General features: G+C 43.2%; 1 protein-coding gene across 1 annotated transcript; it reads right to left on the bottom strand.

Annotated features, from left to right (window-relative positions):
• Positions 1 to 1,537: 1,537 nt before the first annotated feature.
• On the bottom strand, positions 1,538 to 5,137 carry LOC117193935. Its single transcript, XM_033398599.1, has 3 exons — positions 5,030 to 5,137; positions 4,501 to 4,895; positions 1,538 to 1,573 (listed from the first exon to the last, which is right to left on the bottom strand). The coding sequence occupies exons 1-3, from the start codon at positions 5,097 to 5,099 to the stop codon at positions 1,538 to 1,540; spliced, it is 501 nt and encodes a 166-aa protein (XP_033254490.1). The 5' UTR covers positions 5,100 to 5,137.
• Positions 5,138 to 14,306: the final 9,169 nt, after the last annotated feature.

Raw genomic sequence — 14,306 nt, 5'->3', positions numbered from 1 at the left:
TTGCAATTGCAGTTGGCAGCCCCAGCGCCAGCCCCAGTACCAGCCCCAGTCCCAGTTCCATGGCTGTTGAGCAGCTTTCAGTTTCCAGTCGCCAGTTGGCTATTGGGAGAGTTCTGTTCGTAGTTCTCTTTGGGTCAATATCTTTGCGTTATCTCGATCCGGCTGCCAGCAGAAAGTGGAGCAAGCGAACCCATTCCCCTTCCCAGTCCCAGCCACTGGCCTCAGACAGTGGGACTCCGAGATAGATGGACAGGCTGTCATTTATTTTATGCTCGGCTGTTTGCAGCGGAAAATATAGCCATTGCAGTGTATTTTTAATAGGTTTCCTAATGGCACTTACACTAGCTGAAAGGGTCGTTGTTGCATCACGCCCAGTGGGTGGGTAGGAGGGCTCCGGACTTTATTAAAGTTGTCGTCTCTGGGATTCCCCCACAGAAAATAGAAAGTTCCAAGTGTGGGGAGCAGTCGTAATGAGTAACCGACCAAGACAAGGAGCAAAGTCCTTGGAGTAATATAGTATGCACATTTCACAGATGAGGCCGAGGCCGAGAAGAAAAAGCTTTACTTTGCTACTTCTGGATCCAACTTTTGATTAAATTAATTTTCTAATTTGTTAAACAGCTCTCTTCCACACTTTCAATCATTTCTTGTATACCTTTTGTTCGAAGCAGAACCCAGCCGATTAGCTGCTTGCCAAATAGCACCTAATTCTTGGCCCTCAGCCGCTTAGTTTGTTTGTTACTTATGTCATTTGTTTGTTAAAGCTTTGCGCTTGCTTGCCCTGCTAAACGCTCTCTGCCAGCTCGCTCTTCGCTATCTCCGCTTTGCGTCTGCCTACCGACGTCGGCCGAGCGAAGCTGCGCTTAGCGATCGGAGCGGCAATGCAAAGGGCAGGCAAGCCACACTTGCAATTTGGATGTCACGCATTAAAGAACATATCGTAATTTTATTTCTGCGCCGAGTTTTATTTAATTCGAAATAATTAGTCGGCCGATTGGGGATAAAAAACATTATCTCCACACCTTTCTTTCCACAAAAAACCTTTCAATAAAAAATTGTTTAATAATCTTGGCCGCCCCGCCCCCGAAGCGTCGGAAGAGTGATTAACACCAAACTTGGCCAAACAATCTAAAGTTTGCCTCGGTGCCATGCAACACGATGCAGTACAAAATACCCAAAACATCAATTTATTCTAATTAAAAGATATGAAGGTTGTTTCTCCTGTCGACGAGGAAAACTTTCTGTGGAAAATCTGAACAAAAGGCATGCAATTTACAATTTGTTGCAGTTGCTGCTGCTGTGGTAGCAACTTGAGAAAGCCACTGCTTGGGTATTCATGCAACAAGTAGAGCGCAAATCCCTCAGCGGCTAAACTTTTGTGGGCCGAAGGGGGTTCAAAGGTAATAAAGTTTAAATGAATTTTCATTATACGCAAGTTTTCTAGGCCCGTTGTTGTGGTGGCCCTTTTTGTGGCCCCTGCAAGATGCCCCAATGAAATATGCATCTCAATATTCAATTATGGGCTTGCAAACAAACCTTACTGCCAAGAGGGTGGCTTGAGAAGTTTATTATCCTGGAAAAACGTAAACATTTCGAGAAAGTTTAAAAACAATTTAGAGAAAATGTGAAAATAAAAGCGACTTTGTTGTATTTTTCGGATGTTTGTACTTTGGTTTTGGGATTTACTTTTATTTCTGGGGTTTCTACATAGATATCTCTCTTGGTTCCCACAAATTCTGGGCAAAGATAACTCTCTGAGAACTCCCCTCGGGGTAACCTGCCTCCTAGACCTTGCGAGCGAAGGAGCTGCGGCCTTTGTAATGCAAATTCAAGTGGGAGTCGAGTCGAAACACGTTCAGACTGATTTTCTGTCTCTCTCGCACGCACTCTTTGTCGTGTCGTTTAATATTAGCGGCGTCTGCCGGAGGAGAGCCATACTGACTTAGTATCGGGTATAACCGTAGAGTTGCGGTGTCCGCAGCAACTCACAACGTTCCCCCTCGTTTATTATATGTCTCATTTTTAGACAATATAATGGCCATCTTTGAACCCAAATTCTTCCTTCCTTCGCTCTACAATGCCATTTTCCCACATTGCTTTAATAGTATTTGAACCCTAAGAGGGTGTTGTGAAATCCTCGATACGAGTTTTCAATGTTGAGCAGAAAATGCTCTGTGGAATCTTTGCGTTTAATAATGTACTACACGATGTAGAAAATTTGAGATTTATTCATTTGGACTTCAATCAACTTAAACTTTAATTGTAATCGCGTATAGGGTACAGTTTAATGGGTAATACGGGCTTAAGCGCGGCCGGCTGCAACTGCTTGATTGTCGCTGTGATTTCGCCGACACGCAAACGATGAATGTTCTTGGAGACCGGAGACGAGGTTACGCCGCCCTAGCATGAGACGAAGCCGTTCTCCGAGTGGGCAATCGCAGTTAGAGAGCTCTCACTCCCTTTTGCAGTTTAACCCTTAGAAAACCGTCCATGCCGCCCCCAATACTGGGACCAGTATTAGAAACCAAAGGATGTCACATGTGAATGCTCTGTGAATAAATAAAGTGTTCGTTATGGTACATGTATGGTCGAAAGGAGCTAGCAACGGTGGTAGGATTATTCTGAGGTCTGTGGCAACGGTAGCCGACATAGTTTAGAGACCGATCGTTTGTATACGCCTGATGCTGTTTTCACGGTTGCGACTCTGACTAAACTGTCAGCTCCAGGGTGAACTTCTATTATCCTTCCCAGTTTCCACTCGTTGGGTGGCAGTCGGTCATCCTTGACAATTACTAGATCGCTGACTTGTAGATTGTCGGTTTCATGTCGCCACTTTGGACGGGCTTGAAGATGTGATAGCCAATCCGAACTCCAACGCTTCCAAAATTGCCGGATCATTTTCTGTCCTTCCAGAAATTGGACTGTGAGTGGAACATCCCTTGTCGTTACATCCGGCGGAGCTAATAATGAATCTCCAATAAGAAAATGTGCCGGGGTGAGGACAGCTAGGTCCTCCGGCTGGACATAATGGCCTGGAATTTAAACAGGCTTCAATTTGTGTTAGCACGGTAGAAAGTTGTTCATAGGTCATTTTATATCCTGAAAAGGCTCCAAAGAGATGTGTGTTGACAGACTTTACATTTGCCTCCCAAAGGCCTCCGAAATTAGGACTATGCGGTGGATTTAAATGCCATTGGACGTTTCGGGCCGCTAAAGCAGGTATTACAGTTGTGGGTAGCTCTCGTTTCAAATGTATTTGCCAGGTTTGAAGAGCCCGGTCGGCACCAATGAAGTTCGTGCCGCAGTCGCTATACATGTGTTGTCAGTAGCCCCGACGCGCGATGAAACGTTGTAGGGCCATGAGAAAGTGTTCGGTGGTTAAGCCCGTGACCGCTTCAAGATGAATTGCCTTTGTAGCCAAACAGATGAAAACTGCGATATACGCCTTGTAGTTTGTGTGTCCACGGAATCTGGATGCTTGAATTTCGAACGCGCCTGTATAGTCCACTCCGGTGTCGATGAATGCACGAGTTGGCCGATTGACTCTATGTAGGGGAAGATCGGCCATCAATTGTGCTGCTGGTTTCGGTCGGTGACGAAAACATCGGACGCATTGTCGAAGAATGCGTTTGACCGTTTGTTTTCCGTTGACTATCCAGAATTTGTGTCGAATAGTGGCCAGCGTTAATTCGGTGCCGCCGTGGAGTGCGAGACGATGGGCATTACGAACGACGAGATCGGTAAAATGATGATGATTGGGAATGATCATTGGTTGTCGCTGGCTAATTGGAAGGTGCATTGCATTTCGCAGTCGACCTCTGACTCGTAGAATTTGTTGGTCATCTAGAAATGGGGATAATTGACACATTTTGTGTGTGCCCGATAGTGCCTTGTTTCTCTTCAACCTCAATATTTCTGTCGCGTAGACCTCCTGTTGGATGCTGCGCACGAGATGAATTAAAGCGTTGTCGAGCTCCTGCACACTCATTGGTCCAGACAGTTTGTCACCTTTGGCTTGAATGTTGTGTATAAACCGTAGAACATATGCCATGACTGATATTAACCTGTTGTATGAGGAAGAGTTTTGGATGAAGGTTTCTGGAGCCTCCGAGACTTGCACAGCATTTCGGAACAAAACTGATGGTTTCTCCTCGATTATAGTCATGTCGATATCCTGACTGGGAACTCCGTTTGCCGGCCATTGGCTTTCCGGTTGCTGTAGCCATGATGGTCCAGACCACCACAATGGATGTACTGCTAACTCATGTGGTGTTAAGCCACGAGTTGCGCAGTCCGCTGGGTTTACCGCAGTAGTTTATGTACTATGCTCCAAAATCTGTCCAACGCGGTTTGATACAAAGGTTTGCCATCGGTGGGGATCTCCATTTATCCAAAACAAAACGATAGTAACATCTGACCAATAGAAGGTTGACATAGGTGGTCCTGCTGTGCGAAGTTGGTCCCGGATCCATTTTGCCAGTTTAACTGCCAGCAGCGCACTCGTGGAATTGTGATCGGTTTCGTGGGTGTGACTCGACTGCGTGCAGCTAGCAAATGAGTTTGAATCTTTCCGTTTGGTAGTTCTGCACGAATATATGCACATGCTGCATACGCCAGTGATGATCCATCGCAGAAAACATGTAGCTGTAATGACGCAAGCTCGTGGATATTGAAGCGCAGCCATCGTGGTAATTGAATTTGCTCGACATATGGCAAGTTCTGTATGAATCCCTGCCATCTATCAAGCAGTTCGGTTGGCAGTGGTTCATCCCAGTCTAGTTGTGCTAGGCTGCCATCGTTGCGTTTGATGCGGGCCATCCATGAGTCCTTGAGTATCGCCTTCGCGATCATGACACAGGGCGTGATGAAACCTAAGGGGTCGTATAGTCGGGCGACTGTGCAAAAGTATAGAACGTTTAAGAACTGATTTCAAAGTTTATCTTGAACACAAAATAGTCTTGATGTGGATGCCAATAGAGACCTAAGGTTTTAACGGGATCTTGGTACTCAAACTCTAATAATGTCTTACGAGATAAATGGTCTAGAGGTATGTCTTGTAGCAGAGAAGCGTCATTCGCAGACCACTTTCGAAGTTCCATTCCTGCTGATCGTAAGGCTCCGATCAATTGATTTTTAATTTCTAATGCTCTTCCCGCGTGGAAGATCTGCTTTGTACATCATCAACGTATATTTCATTTCGAAGGACCCTTTCCGCGAGTGGGTATCGGTCGCGTTCATCCTGCGCCAGTTGATGTATGACTCGAATGGCTGTGTAAGGAGCTGAAGCGGTTCCAAACGTAACTGTGTTGAGAAAATACTCAGCTACCTGGTTGTGTTCGTCATGCCAAAAGATACGTTGATATTGCGAATCCTCTGCATTCATGTGGGATTTGGGGGGAAGCCACAGAGAGCAACAGAGTCTGTAGAGATAACAGAACAAGTAACAGAGAGAGAGACTAGAAGCGGCCGTCGAACCAAGAGAGGAGAGAACACAGCCTCAACGATCGACGCCATTTAATTCGGTGCCAAAGTCTCACTCAGCCACACGCAAATTACGAGCGCAAATATTGTTATTAATCTAAATATACTTAAAGCACAGCGACCATTGTAATCAGAACTAATCTTAAATAATATTCATAAGTAAAGACTAATTATAATAAAACCTGGCGTCCTGGATTAAAGTGTAACTACGGAAAATCCTGGGCCACAATTTTTGGGGGCTCAACCGGGATTTGAACGATTACAAACGGAAAGTCATCAAACTAAAGTTGTGTTTTACAAATATTGCGAGAAATCGGTGAATTGTGGTGGCGTTGTTTGGAACATTCTGGAAGAAATCTTCAAAAACTCTGCTGCGTGAAAATTCAAACAAAAGACAATTGGCAAAGCAGCGCGAGAGTGAGCAAGACGGCAGCAAGCAGCTACGGTAAAAAGGAGAAGAAAAACCGAAGCAAACCGAATCAAGAGGAACGGCGTAAGCAGCAGAGACGGCGATAAAGAGACCCAGTACCCAATCTGAAGGCAACGCAAGGCTTGGTGGATGGTCAGCAACGTGCAATAGGCAGGATCGTTGGCGGTGAGCATCATCTAGACAAGGAGAAAGGCGTGGAGCAGAGAAGGTAGCTAGTGGTTCGCAAGTACTGTACGGCGAAAAAGGCAGCTGGTCAACGCAAAAAGTCTTCAGCAAGGAGACGACGAGAAAATTGACAAGGCAGTGAGTGCGTGGAAACGAGATGCAGCAGTCAGTATCTGTAAAAGCAGAGGAATAGAGAGGAACGGCGTAAACAGCAGAGACGGCGATAAAGAAACACAGTACCCAATCTGAAGGCAACGTAAGACTTGGTAGATGGTCAGCAACGTGCAATAGGCAGGATCGTTGGCGGTGGACATCATCTGGACAAGGAGAAAGGCGTGGAGCAGAGAAGGTAGCTAGTGGTTAGCAAGTACTGTAATGCCAAAAAGGCGGCTGGTCACGACGAAAATTCTGGAGCTGTGTTGGTGTGACGACGACAGAAAATTCTGGAGCTGTGTTGGTGCGTCGACAACGAAAACATTTTGGAATTGGTTTTTGTTGGTGAGTGCAAGCGAAATATTGCAAAGGTAATTAACATAGTGTTAAGTTTACATTTTCAATAACATAATATAATAATTAACATCAAGTTTAAAGAGCGGAATACTGATAATTATTGTAAGGTCTGAGAGGAACTGGATTCTAAAACTGTATTTTGGCGAGCGAGCGGCATAGATCCATTTCTTATTCTATTATATTTCATACAAGTTTGTAAAAATGATTAGAGATGAGATTTTGGCATTGTTGGTGGCAGATTTGCGCGATAAATTGGCCGAGATAGGTTTAAATAGAACCGGAAGAAAAGTTGAAATGCAAAACAGACTGCTGGCTCACTATGGTTCTCAAACCGATCAAAACGATGAAGAAGTTTGGGATGAGGGAGAGACTGCAGATGAGATTAATGAAGAGTTATCATTTAGAACAGTGGCCTCAAATAATGAACAAGAAAGGGGAAATGAAAGGCGAGATGAAAATCCAATTGGATCTGGTCAGAGGCGGCAAGCAGACAGTTCTAATTCAGGAAGGTCATGGTTTACGTTGAAAGATTTAGAAGGCAGTGTGTCACAGTTTTCGGGTACAAGTTCACCAGACATTAATCAGTGGATCGAAGAACTCGAGGAGTGTGCACTCACGGTGGAATGGAACCAATTACAGGTGTTGATTTATGCAAAACAATTGCTCAGTGGGGCAGCGAAGCTATTTATTCGAAGTCAGCGCGATATTCGTGATTGGAGTGTTTTAAAGGGTGCATTGATCGACGAATTTGGGGTGAAGGTGTCATCGGCTGAGATACATCGTAGGCTAGGGAAGTGGCAGAAGAGGAAGAACGAAACATTGCACGACTATCTGTACACTCTTATGGAGTTGGCAAAGCCAATCGAGATGGATGACGAAAGTTTAATTTAATATTTTGTCAGCGGGATTCCAGATTCTAGTGCAAACAAGGCTTTACTGTATCAAGCTAGGAATATGAGGCAATTGAAGGTGCAAATTGAGGAATACCAGAAAATGACAGGGTCGGGGAGATCACAAGGGAAGTTTGACTAACACTTCAATAAAGGAGAAAAAGAGTTAGTGAAATCAGCGGAAAAGTTTAAAAAGTGTTTTAACTGCGGAGATGAGTCGCATATTAAGCGGGGTTGTCCAAAAAGAGATAACAGGTGTTTCAGATGCAACCAGCTAGGACATAGAGCTGCTCAATGCAAGGTCGACATGGCAATTAAACAGGAGAAAGCAACCAATCTAGTTCTGGAGAATGGTAGGACAAAGCCATCAAGCACGTTCACTTCGTCAGGATTAGAGTTGAAATCGGTAAACTACGGAAAAGTTGTGTTTAAAGGATTGGTCGATACAGGTGCAGATTTGTGTCTTCTAAGCAGAAATGTGTTTTTGAAGCTTGGTAGAGGAAAACTGGCAGGACGTAGTAAATGTTTAACGCGAATTGGTGAAAGCCAAATTATGACTTTTGTAGGGGCCGAATTTAGGGAATGAGTATGGAACATCACGGATAAGCACAGTTTTCCTTTGGTAATGCTTAAAAGTGCAGATACATAGTAACTCCGAAAGTGGATCGTAAGCTGCAAGCTTTCCGAAAAGCTTTCTAAAGAGAGTCGGCGCGCAGCGCACGCATTTAAGCGAAAGACGTCACGTTTACCTTGACCCAATAGAGTAGCGTAGCGTAGGGAGAGCATAGATTAAAAGCTTGAACAAAATTTCGCTAAATTGGGCGAAAGATCATCCGATTATGCAGTTAAAGTTCCTAAGATCATCCGATTATGCAGTTAAAGTTTCCAAATATCTCCAGATCTTCGAGCTTTTGGTTCGGTACCGCTTAGCTGAACTTGCAGAAGTTGGGCTGGAGTTATTGACTGAGAATCGATTGATTAAAGCGGACGTGTTTACTCGGGAATAAATTAATATATCTATGTAGGAAACGAAGGAAAGAGAGAGACACGAAGCGGTCGTGTTTTCGTCGTGTCGTCGGGATAGAGCAGTAATCGGCTCTGAGAGAGCCGATAGCAAGAGAGAGAGATCAGTCAGTTGTCAGTTCAGCCACGCATCAGACGTACACGCATATAATTAGTCACAAACATACTTGTAAAACTTGGAGTTGTTATAATTTTAAGTCCAACATACTTATCAAATAAATGTTACTCGTTGCCATCAAGCAACTTAAACTACAACAAATTGGGGGCTCGTCCGAAAATAAGCCAAAGACAACAACATTTGCAAGTGAGATTTGTGCGTGTATTTGGAAATTTTGGCGAACACGAGACTGGTGACATAAGAGATCGGTCGCGGTGCGAAATTGAATTGCAGTCTGGCCTATAAGTGCGAGAGAGACACTTGTCGAAGAAGGCGCATTAGTGTGAGCAGACATTCAAGAGAGCTGAAGCGACAAAACGACGGCAGACGGCAGCAAACACAGCAAGAATCAAAACCTTCGTTGTTGTTGTTGTGCATTGCGTCTGAGAGGCTAGAGCTACAAGGAGACAAGCGGCACAGAGGCGACAATCTGAGCGCGTTCGTTCCAAAGAGAGCAGAAGCGACAAAACGACGGCAGACGGCAGCAAACACAGCAAGAATCAAAACCTTCGTTGTTGTTGTTGTGCATTGCGTCTGAGAGGCTAGAGCTACAAGGAGACAAGCGGCACAGAGACGACAATCTGAGCGCGTTCGTTCCAAAGAGAGCAGAAGCGACAAAACGACGGCAGACGGCAGCAAACACAGCAAGAATCAAAACCTTCGTTGTTGTTGTTGTGCATTGCGCCTGAGAAGCTAGAGCTACTAGGAGACAAGCGTCACAGAGACGAAAATCTGAGTGCGTTCGTTCCAAAGGAAGCAGAAGCGACAAAACGACGGCAGCAAACGGCAAGAATCAAAGAACATTGATTGTTGTTGTGTTGCACTGCGTCGGACGGAGACTACAACTACAAGAAGAGACAAGCAGCAAGGAGACGACCATTTTGTAGCAGCAGAAGCAGCGACGATTCGGGAAGCGACAACGAGTTAACGGCGAACAGCGAGAGCAAGGCAAGGCAACAAAGAGAGGACGGAAACAGCGACATCGACAGGCAAGCGAGATCTGGATGTGGTGGTGTGTGTGCGTCAAATTTGAGTCTGGAAAGTTCTGCGCAGAAGCGATAGTTAACAAGGGTAAACCCATAGTAAGGTGAGCGTTAACAGAGAAGCGATCGTTAACAGTGACGACTTTAAAGGCGTTTTCGGAGTCGATGTTAACTGGAAAATTGTTAACAGGCCAGCAGTAATAAGGTTTTTTAAGTTGATTTAATTACATTTTCTTAGATATAAGCTAATATCAATTATTTTGTATTTAAATCGTCACGATGCAAGTTGAAGAGATAATGACACTGAGAGTCGCAGATTTGCGAGAGAAGTTAAGAGAGCTTGCGTTGCAGACAACGGGACGAAAGCGCGATTTGCAAGATAGACTATTAATACATCACGGCTTTCCAGTAGAGAATGAAGAAGAGTCAGAGGATGAGTCCGTAGTAACAGCAGTGGATGATACCGTAGCAGTTCAACCAGGTTCGCGACAGGCAGAGTATAAATCTTGGTTTACGCTAAAAGACGTGGAAGGTAGTGTGTCACAACTTTCTGGTTCTAATAACCCCGACATCAATCAATGGATAGAGGAATTAGAAGAATGCGCAGCTACTGTTCAATGGAGTCAATTACAATTATTCATTTATGCCAAGCAGTTGTTAGTTGGTGCAGCAAAATCTTTCGCTCGTAGTTTGCGTGATATTCGTAACTGGAATTCGTTGAAGGCAGCTCTGTTGGATGAGTTTAGTGTTAAACTGTCGTCCGTAGAAGTACATAGAATGTTGCAAAAGCGCCAGCAGGAAAAGGAGAGTCGTTGCATGAGTTTTTGTATGCGTTAATGGAGATAGCCTAGCCAATTAAACTAGATGATGAGAGTTTAATCGAATATTTTGTGGATGGTATACCAGACGCTAGGGCAAGTAAGGCAATGCTGTACCAAGGTAGAAACTTAAAGGAGCTTAAATTTCAGATCGATGTTTACCAGAAAGCTAGAAGCGGATCCAAGCCGATGAGTAAGAATTGGCCGCTGAGTAATAAAAGTGAGAGTTCGGTGAAAGGGTCGATGGCAGAGAATTTTAGGAAATGTTTTAAGTGTGGAGACAAATCGCATTTGAGGAAAGATTGTCCCAAAAATGATTTTTGTTGTTTCAAATGTGGCCAACCAGGACACCGTGCTGCAAGCTGTAATGTCAAGGTTGAAACCAGACAAGAAAAGAGATCAAATACGAACATTATTCGAGATAAGGAAGTCGTTGATAAGCCGTCAGGTATTTTCACTCCATCAGGTTTGGAATTAAAGGATATTAAGTACGCGAATTTGGTATTCCAAGGTTTGATTGATACTGGAGCAGATTTGTGTTTAATTCGCAGGAGCATATTTTTGAAATTTGGAAATCTTGAACTGATCGGCCAGGACAAATGTTTAACAGGTATTGGAGATAGTCAAGTTGTAACTTTTGGTAGCTTTTCGATACCAGTGAAAATCGATGAGATTGGAATGGAGGTAGAATTTCATGTCATTCCAGACGAGGATATTGGTTTTGAAGCCATTTTAGGAAGGACTATTCTGGATCATGTTGACATGCAAGTTTCTAAGACAGGAACAAGATTTGTTCGTAGAGTTTGTGGCGAGGATAAAGATAAGAAACTTGATCAGGTAGCATCGTCCTCATGCGTGGAATTGTTTAATGAATATAAAGGCATTTGCATGTCAAGTATTGACGAAGTTGAGAAGGAGTTTTCAATTGATGTTGGTCATCTCAGTGAAGCACATGCTAGAGAGGTTAGGGGTATGGTAGGAAAGTACCAACCTCAGAGAAATGTAGATGCGCCGATAAAAATGAAAATTGTATTAGTGGATGAGATACCAGTTTTCCAGCATCCGAGACGATTACCGTTGTGTGAACAGGAAATCGTGGACAAGCAAGTGGAAGAGTGGCTGGCTCAGAAGATTATAAAGCCTAGTACATCGGAGTATGCATCACCAGTAGTGTTGGTACCCAAAAAGAACGGTAGCAAGAGACTATGCTGTGATTACCGAAAGCTGAATGAGAAAATAGTTCGCGATAACCTTCCAATGTCACATATGGATACAGTGTTAGAGAAACTGCAGGGTGCAAAGTATTTCACCACGTTGGATTTAACGAATGGTTTTTTCCATGTGCCTGTAGAAGTCGAGTCTCAAAAATATACGTCTTTTCTGACTCAGAATGGTCAGTTCAAATTTTTATATGTACCATTTGGAATTTCAAATTCTCCAGCGGTGTTTACCAGATTTATAATGGCTGTGTTGAGAGATTTGGTAAAGAATAATGAAGCAGCTGTCTATATGGATGACGTTATTATTTGTAGTCAAGATATAGAAGAGGGTTTGTTAAAGTTGAAAAAAGTACTGAAGATAGCGGAAATGAATGGGCTACGTATAAATTGGAGAAAGTGTCAGCTGTTACGACAAAAGGTTAATTTTCTAGGGTATATAATAGAAAAGACTACGATAAGACCAAGTGATGAGAAGACGAGGGTAGTCGAAAAGTTCCCAGTGCCAGTTGATAAAAAAGCAGTGCAGCGTTTCATAGGATTGACTTCTTATTTCCGAAAGTTTATTGAGGGTTATGCTGTTATTGCAAAACCATTGACAGATCTGCTGCGGAAGGATGCTAAATTTCAATTTAAGGAGATACATCAGGTTGCGTTTGAACAACTAAAGGTAGCATTGATTAGTAGACCTGTTTTAGAAATGTACAACCCGAAGTTGGAGACAGAAATCCATACTGATGCATCAAAATGGGGGTATGGAGCCGTGTTACTGCAAAAGAGTTTGGAAGACAGCCAATTCCATCCAGTTCAATATATGAGCCGTAGGACTAAGCCATGTGAAGAGAAATATCCTGCTTATGACCTTGAGGTTCTGGCAATTATCGAAGCTTTAGCGAAATGGCGTGTATACGTTTTGGGTATAAAGTTCAAAATTGTCACAGATTACAATGACGATCAAAAAGAAAGACGTTCCTTTGAGAGTAGCACGTGGGCCATGTACCTACAAGATTTTAATTATGTTATAGAACATCGCTCAGGAACGAAGATGAGGCACGTTGACGCGTTGAGTCGTGTATCTTGTTTTATGGTGACCGAAAGTATAGCTCATCGTTTGAAAGAAGCTCAGCTAACCGACGATTGGGTTAAGGCTGTTAAAAGTATTGTGGAGGACAAGGAATATGAGGATTATTATATTCAGAATCAGATTTTGTTTAAGGATCCGGATAAGGAGCTTATCGTAGTACCAGCTCAGTTGGAAAATGAGATTATATCAATAGCACATAAGCAAGGACATTTTTCAGTTAAAAAGACCCAAGAAACCATTGAAAAGTCGTATTATATTCCGAAGTTAAAAGACAAAGTATGGCGCGTAACAAATAGTTGTGTCGAGTGTATCATTGTCAATGAAAAGACAGGAAAACGTGAGGGTTATTTGCAACCAATAGACAAGGGTGATAGGCCGTTACAAACGTATCACATTGATCACGTTGGACCAATGGAAATGACTAAAAAACAGTACAATTATATACTGGTTGTCGTTGATGGATTTTCTAAGTTTGTTTGGTTATATTCTACACGTACAGGCGTTGAAGAGGTCGTTAAGTGTTTGGAAATTCAGGGGACTAGTTTTGGTAATCCGAACAGAATAGTGACGGATAGGGGTGCATCGTTTATGTCCAATTTGTTTCGTGAATATTGTGAGAGAGAGAAAATACAGCATTTAATGATTGCCACAGGCGTTCCACGTGGGAATGGTCAAGTCGAAAGGATGCACAAGATAGTGGTGCCTATGTTGTCGAAATTGTGTCAGGGTAATTCCGGTAGTTGGTATAAGCATCTAGGAAAAGTACAGCAAATGATCAACAGTGTTGAGCCGCGAAGTACCAAGGTAACACCTTTCAAGATATTGACTGGGCTAGACATGCGTATAGGAATGGATCCAAAAATAAAAGAAATATTGGAAGAATCACTTATCGATGAGTTGAACAAGGACCGCGAAAAAATTAGAAAGGAAGTAGTTGAAAACATTTCACGGTTACAGCAGGAAAACAAGAAGAGTTTTGACTTAAAAAGGAAACTAGATAGACAGTACGAGGTTAATGAGCTTGATAGCTACTATCAAGCGTACTCAGTATGGTACTGGATTAAAGCTAAAAGGAAAGTATCTAGGGCCGTATAAGGTGGTTAGGGTAAAGAATCATGGAAGGTACGAAGTCGAGAAGATTGGGGATACTGAGGGTCCCTATAAGACCTCTACAGTTTCAGAATATATGAAACCTTGGCTAGACCCATCCGAGGCGAATGGTCCGTCAGGACAGCCGAATGTAGGAAACGAAGGAAAGAGAGAGACACGAAGCGGTCGTGTTTTCGTCGTCTCGTCGGGATAGAGCAGTAATCGGCTCTGAGAGAGCCGATAGCAAGAGAGAGAGATCAGTCAGTTGTCAGTTCAGCCACGCATCAGACGTACACTCATATAATTAGTCACAAACATACTTGTAAAACTTGGAGCTGTTATAATTTTAAGTCCAACATACTTATCAAATAAATGTTACTCGTTGCCATCAAGCAACTTAAACTACTACATATATATTTAGCCAACGAACAGTTCTGGCATCTACGTCATACCTCTTGA

The sequence above is a fragment of the Drosophila miranda genome (genome assembly GCF_003369915.1).
Source record: "Drosophila miranda strain MSH22 chromosome Y unlocalized genomic scaffold, D.miranda_PacBio2.1 Contig_Y2_pilon, whole genome shotgun sequence".
NCBI classification, from domain to species: domain Eukaryota; kingdom Metazoa; phylum Arthropoda; class Insecta; order Diptera; family Drosophilidae; genus Drosophila; species Drosophila miranda.
Note: the sequence above shows the minus strand (reverse complement) of the source record. Positions and strands in the feature narration are given on the sequence as shown.

Coding starts and splice junctions, on each gene's coding strand:
- LOC117193935 (XM_033398599.1), bottom strand. CDS start 5,099: ATGGAACTTCGAAAGTGGTCTGCGAATGACGCTTCTCTGCTACAAGAC. Junction 4,896..5,029: donor ACCTCTAGACCATTTATCTC/GTAAGACATTAT, acceptor ACTTTTGCACAG/TCGCCCGACTATACGACCCC. Junction 1,574..4,500: donor AACCGATCACAATTCCACGA/GTGCGCTGCTGG, acceptor ACGTTTTTCCAG/GATAATAAACTTCTCAAGCC.